Source organism: Mugil cephalus, chromosome 1 (assembly GCF_022458985.1).
Source record: "Mugil cephalus isolate CIBA_MC_2020 chromosome 1, CIBA_Mcephalus_1.1, whole genome shotgun sequence".
NCBI classification, from domain to species: domain Eukaryota; kingdom Metazoa; phylum Chordata; class Actinopteri; order Mugiliformes; family Mugilidae; genus Mugil; species Mugil cephalus.
Window position 1 is genome coordinate 7514186 of NC_061770.1, and position 6830 is coordinate 7521015.

General features: G+C 44.7%; 1 protein-coding gene across 4 annotated transcripts in view; it reads left to right on the top strand.

Annotated features, from left to right (window-relative positions):
• The window catches only part of magi3a (membrane associated guanylate kinase, WW and PDZ domain containing 3a), a 108679-nt gene extending 102026 nt beyond the window's left edge, over positions 1-6653 (top strand). For 2 of the 4 annotated variants that reach the window (XM_047569078.1, XM_047569153.1), the window contains exons 18-21: positions 1466-1541; positions 1653-1790; positions 2085-2223; positions 3493-6653. In XM_047569078.1, coding sequence (XP_047425034.1) covers positions 1466-1541; positions 1653-1790; positions 2085-2223; positions 3493-4502 — 1363 coding nt within the window. In that variant the 3' untranslated portion in view covers positions 4503-6653. Of the gene's footprint in view, positions 1-1465; positions 1542-1652; positions 1791-2084; positions 2224-2507; positions 2601-3492 lie in introns of all 4 variants that reach the window. The other 2 variants (XM_047569239.1, XM_047569323.1) reach the window with 2 other exon arrangements.
• Positions 6654-6830: the final 177 nt, after the last annotated feature.

The window sequence follows — 6830 nt, forward strand, 5'->3', positions numbered from 1 at the left end:
CTCCTCGTTATCCAAAAGCACAGAAAATCCCCCCATGGTCACTCTTTGGATGGTGAAGCGAAGAAAAGGGGACAGATTAAAAGGAAGTCTTGCTTTCTCTTTGATCTCTCCTTTTAAATAAGATTACCTGAGTCAGCCTTATTAATCCCTTTTCTGCAGCAGTAGTTCCCCGCCATCATTTCTCGGCCCCTCCTGCTCCATTTCGCTGCATATCAGAGCGCGCTCCCCTCTTCTCCCATTTAGCCATATGTCCGTCCCTCGGCGGCACACTTTTTCCTCTTAATTAATCACCAGCGCCTGCCCACAGTCAGACCAGTCTTAGATATGAGCTCAGGCTGTCGGCGAGGCGCCACAAAGTGTATAAACTCTTCTCAATGGTAGAGCTGCTAAGAATTCCTAGACTCTTCAGATAGTGTGTCAGCATAGCTAAGTTCCCACAAAGGCATTGTAACGAGCCCTGTGAAGCATCAAAGTATGCCCCTGTTATCTGTCACTGGAGTATAAAAGCAGCACGACTCTTTGAAGAATTTACGTTCCTGTGTGTGTGCATTGTTTAATGAAACCAACAGAAAAAGTGTTACGCTGCTGTGTATAAGGCATGGCAGCCTGTGCGTCACGTTGGACACTGGAGGCAAAAGAATGAGATTTTCTACTCTCAAAGTTTGAGATACACCTCTCTGATGACTCAGAGAGTGGACATGTGTCTTCTGTGGGTGTCCTGTGGTGTCTGACAGCAGGATGTTGTTAGTGGGGGCCTTTGGGTCCCACGGGTTGAGGGGAGGGATACTTGATCAGTTTGGGATGTAGTGAATTGGGAGGCCAGGTCAACAGTTGCTGTTTTTGTGTTTTTGGAGTTGTTTCTAAACCGTTTTTGTGTCTCTGTCTGGGATGCAGCCTGGGGATGGCTGCTGCTGCTATCAAGGGGTGTCATTGTTATGGGGTGGGGGTGCCTGGTCTGGTCTAGATGTGTGCTATATGTCTAAGTAACATCCACATGAATACCAGATCCTAATGTTTCCCAGCAGAGCATTGTATTGTCACAATATGACTGATGTTATTTACTTCACCTGTCAGTGGTCATAATGTTTAGCCTGATTGATTTTTTATCGGTACACATTTCTGCTAGCACGACAGTGAATAAGTGGAGGCATGTAATTATGGTAAACTAGTTCACTGGGAAAGAGAGGCACAGAGGAAGGGAGGAACGTGAAATATTTGAGAATGCATTTTTATTGGATGCATTTAATGGATGAAATACGCCTCTTAGCGTTACATTAGTCCTCAACATTTGTATAGTTTTCCCACAGGATATCCAGAAGATAGCTCCCATCTTTATAGCCCTCAAAGACCTTGGAACACTTTTTCACATCATGTCATATAATTTCTACAGCATCATTTATGTCGTAATCTATAACTGTAACTAACACTCACATTACAATGTGATTGTGGCCTTCTCATTGGGTAGGAATGGTGACTCTGAGGGGAAGATCTCTGTCTCACCAAAAGAGATGGGAGCGCTGATCACGTCAGGCCCTAAGCAGGTGAGACTGAAGCTAAAATGATACATTTCTCATTTAACAGAAAGTTGTATTTGTAATTTGCAATCGATTGCTTCGGTACTAAAATCTCATAACCTTGTCCGTGAACCACAGGGCTGCTTTGTGGTGGAGCTGGAACGCAGCCAGCGTGGCTTCGGCTTCAGTCTGAGAGGGGGGAAAGAGTACAACATGGGCCTGTTCATCCTGCGACTGGCCGAGGACGGCCCTGCTCTGAGAGACGGCAGGATCCATGTTAGTAATCTTTCTTGTTGGGCTCCGTAAATGATAAGTGTAATGTTGCATGTCGTTAGGACTTATGGTTCTTGATATTGATTGCAGCCATCAGGTGCTAAGTTATGCGTAACAGACATTGCTGCAGCTGACCAGGTTGACTAATGGACCAGAATCACCAACCGAACCTGCTACGAGCGACTGCATGTCCGCTCTGTTTCACCTCATCCTCCCTCAGATCTACTGAAATAAGTTCTGAACGACCATGTGCTTGTGAATTGTGAAAAAAAAAAATAATAAATGTCTGCGCTGCAGGTTGGAGATCAGATTGTGGAGATCAACGGCGAGGCCACGCAGGGCATCACACACACACGAGCGATCGAGCTGATCCAAGCGGGAGGGAGTAAGGTTCATCTGCTGCTCCGTCCCGGCCAGGGCTTGGTCCCGGACCACAGTGAGTAACTGCTGAGAACTGCATGCACATTCTTGCCACTGCATAAAAACCTATTCAGTAGCGTATTAACCATATCGAAGCTTTTGTATGGATATGCTTGACGAAGCAGGGCACTCAGTTTCCTTATTCTCATGCATGTGTTGCAAGCTTCTCTTAACTTCTCTCATTCTATTTTGCCACTTCTATCTCGACCTGCCTCTTGTGCTGTTTATCTGCCCTGCCTACTCTGTTTTCTGCACCGGCACGGCTGTCTATTTCTACCTATTTATCTCTTCCTCCTATAGGTCTGAACTCTTCTTCCACCCTGTGCTTCTACATGAAACCAGAGCATCACTAAAGGCCTCACTGCTTTTCTTGGTCTGTCCCTAAACACCTTGGTAAACCTTGTATTCCTCCTACTTTTGCCTTTGACCTCTCCTTTCAAAGAGAATCATCTCCCAGATCTAGGTTGGTTATCCCTTACTTCACGCCCACAATCAATCTGAAATCAGTGAAGTGCGAATCAGTACACACCGTAATATATTCAGCGGACTCGTCTCTAGAGGGCTGAACTAAAGCAGTGAGTCCTAGAAGAACGAACAGACCTGCAGGAGCACTGGGAGTCTTCAGAGCTACACAAGTCATTTTTTTAAGGGTCTTACAAGCCTAATTTGCCACTGAAAACACACCTCACCCTTAGTGGAGGCCCAAAAGAAAAAGTCAATAGCTAGGTATTTATCAGTGAGCGGCAAGTGTTAAAAGGGTCTGTGTGCGTTCACTGGCATCAACTTTTCAATCCGAAAAAAACAAATTAGAAGGAATTTCTACGAGTTGTCGCTCCTAGAAATCCAAAAGTTCATTTCAGTGCCACTAAGCCCATCACTCTTCCTTTTCTGTCTCTGGCTTTCTCGCTGCATATATCTGCTCTCAACCAGCACAGCTGTGCAGTTCTTATCAATCTCAGGCAAAAATTGAAATGCCAGCTCTGGATGAACTCCAGCACCTATTCGTTGACAGCTGTGTCGTCAGCTGATTCGTATCTTAAATAAGGAAAACATTTAGAGGAGTATTACGAAGGCTTATTACAGAAAGCAAGCTAGGTGGCAAAACTTTTCTCCCCCCCCACAATATGAGGCTCTTATGCTCCTGTTGCATGACATGTTTAATTATCTTGAATGTGTGAAATATCTCTTGTAGGGGATATTTTAGCTTCCGCAGTTTTCTTTGAACACACGTGTAGACTGCTGCTCAGCTTGAACACGCCCTCACTCTCTGCTGCTTGTTTCTTAGGCTCAAAGGACAAAGTATCCATTCCAACCTCAAGCTTCCCCAGGCTCCCTGCATCCGACGGGCATTCATCTCCGGCTTCTCCATCCTCTGCCTCCCTCTCTACCTCGGAAATGTCCCCATCTTCACCCAAAATATCGACCCCCGATGAGTTCGCCGGGGGGGATCGCAGGGTATCTGGATCCCCTGGTGCCGGGCAGGAGCATGGTAGGCAGGCTAACAGGTCGAGAGGGCAGCAGATCTCTCACCACAACCAAAAACGCACCACGAGCCCCAGCGCCCACACAGGGAAAACAGGCAGGGGTGACACTAAGTCTGGTAGTCCTAGAAGAGCCACGGAAGGCTGGACGGATCCCCTGGAGCACTCGCAGAGCCCCAGGAAAACAGAGCGAGGACACAGCGAGTCCCTGGAGGACATGAGCAAGGAGAGAAAAGCCAAAGGGCAAAGAGACTACCGCTCCACTAGTCCAAGAAAGGGCACAAAGAGGGAACAGGACCCCGCTGCGCCTTTGAGGAACCTGGAGGAGCCTCAGAGCCCTAGGCGTCCAGCTGGCCAGCAGCCCAGCGTTGCCTCTGAAGAAGAGAAGGGCTGGAGGTACAAAGATGAGGAAGCGAATTATTGGCAGGAGAGGGGGGCTGTAGAGAGTGGAGACAAAAGCTGGGGGACCGGTGAACAGCAAAAAAGGGGCAGAAGGGCTGATCAAGAGGCAGTGGCGCAGAAACCATACTCCCAAGTGCAAAGGGAGAGGGCAGCGTCAGACGCTGACAGCGGCACGCTGAGCCGAAGGAGCGTAAGGGAGAAAGGGGAGAGGGAATATCGGGAGAGTAAGTACCAGGGGCCGGCTGAGGAGGTGAATAGAAAGGACCCCAGAGGTTCGAGCAGTAGCATCCAGGATCCGAGCTGCAACGGGACCACTACCAGCAAGAAGGCTCCTATCACCCCCGGCCCGTGGAAGGTCCCCAGTTCTGCGAAGATCCAGTCCCGAGTGGACTCGTCGTATGCAGATATCTGAAATCCTGACACGAACGCACGTGTGAGGAGGGAGCTGGGCCTCTGAGAGATGGACGCTCAGAATGGAAGGATTCGTTCTTATACATTTCTGACATAGCAGATCACTGTGTAACCAGCAAGATAGCTTCTCATTGCTTATGATTTCTTTTTCACCCAGTTTGCCTCAGTCAGTCTGCATTTAGCTGCTGATTGTACCTGTGAGTATTTATACTGTACAATGGTCTGTGGGCACGTGTGAGTGTGTGTGTGTGTAACAGGTGGTTTTTCTGAGTGTGATTTTTGGAAGTGACCCTGAAGTTGATTTTGTGCCAATCAGAGACTCCGGTTATAAAGAAGCTGCTCCTAATTGCACTCACTGTGAGACTGTTTGTGGGTAAACCGGACGAACGGCTCGCCCTGTCTGCCCACATCCATGAAGGATTCTGCTTTCTCCGTCACACTGAAGGTTTAAAGGCATATTCAAGCAATCAACACAGCTTTTCTTCCAGGCACGATTGATTCACTGTCACGAATGGTTGTATCAAAAAGTGAGACTGGCGAGATTCTCTTAACAGTTGTGTAAAAATGAAGAACAGTCTAAGTTGTTTAACATCGTTTTTGGTTTTTGTTTTCTTTCTTTCTTTTCATTTTTGAGAACTGCGCGTGGGACTGCATTCGTACACGTGAAGGCACATGAATCTCATCGGCTTGTTAGAGGGGTGGGAAGACAACCCCCGGAGCTTTATATGCATCAATCAGCAGACCAGATACTTGTGGTTATAGTTCTAATGTTTGTTACATGTGTGTTGATAATAAAGCATAAGGTAATTTATTGAAATTATATATAAACAAAACAGTTTGTACACACATCCATGCTGAGTCATTTCACATTTGACGTGGACCTAAAGGTAGAAATAGAAGGTGTAGATGAGCATTAGCATCTAAAACAATACCACTATAGAAACAAAAATCTATACACTCTATTTCATGGTCTGCAAACAGTCACGCAAGCCTGACTCACAACATTGCTGACTGTTGGCAGCTCTGTGATTTAGGTCCTCTGGCTTCATGTGTATGTATACAAGCAGAATAGTAGGACTATGTATTTTAGATATTGTTGTAGCATCGACTATACTTAATCTGAAACATATATTATTTGACAAAGCGATTACACATATACTGACACACACTTTAGATGAGTTGAATTAGCAGGGCGTGATTGTAAGAAGTGAGAGCACTGCCTTCAGCTTACTTAAAACGTAAAGAGATACCTGTGTTTTTTTAGCATTGTAAATGTGGGGACAAAAAAAAAAAAAATCAAAATCATTTTCTTCACTGAAACCCCCAAGACTTTTATTTTTGACTCTTGTTTTTATTTAGTGCGTGAGTCATAATGCAAATCGTAAAGTATGGACATATTTGCCTGATTGTTATAAATAAAACCAGACTTCTAAAGGATTCAGCAAATTTTCCACACAAGGAGAGCAAGTCTTCACAGTATGCTGCTCTTTCCTGGATGTGCATAATGTTAATAATGTGAAATTTGATCTGTTGCTTCCTTGGGAGTCTGCTTGGAAATTACACTATAAAGTTGATCAGGTTTAAATCACGTGACTCCCATGCGAGGGGGGAACACAAATACATTTTTTTGGGATCAGCTGTGCCCTTCTCCGAAGACTAAATGTAGCATTGTTTCAATATTTCTTCTGTGGAGTACAGCGACATCTAGTGGTTCACACAATACTCTTCACAAATCGAGTCATTCGTTGAACCCGACCCTCATCTGCCTGCCTGTTAAAGCAGTTAACATGTGCATCTATTGGTCTGTGAGGCCACTTAATAATTTATTGTCCACTTTATTGTTGATATGACGTGCTACTCTGTTCATGCCAATACCATGTATGATGACCGTGGCCTTGCATTGCTCCGACATATTATAAAATTAGTTTTGACATCCTGATAGTTGTAAATGTTTATAAAATTGTACAGCACCTGTATAAATATTTGCCTTCATGCAGGAAACAAAAAAAGAATTCTCTGTAAATCGTTTCATTATTTTTTTAAGGGAACTGAGAGGAAATGATATAAAAAAAACAAAATGAGGTGAAAAGAATATGTGTTCATGGCGTTCTGTTCATGCACTGATAAATAAAGGTTTACTGATTAAATGTGACGTCGGTGTTTTATTGTGTCTTTCATATGTATTTCGAGTAATAACGTATCATATTTTGCCTGTACTTTGTTACAATTTTTTGTTGTTGGAAAACGTGCATTCCTTTTTTACAAAAATAAGAAGTAAATATCGAATTTAACTGCTACAATATTCGCAACAGTTCCAAAAAACTACAAG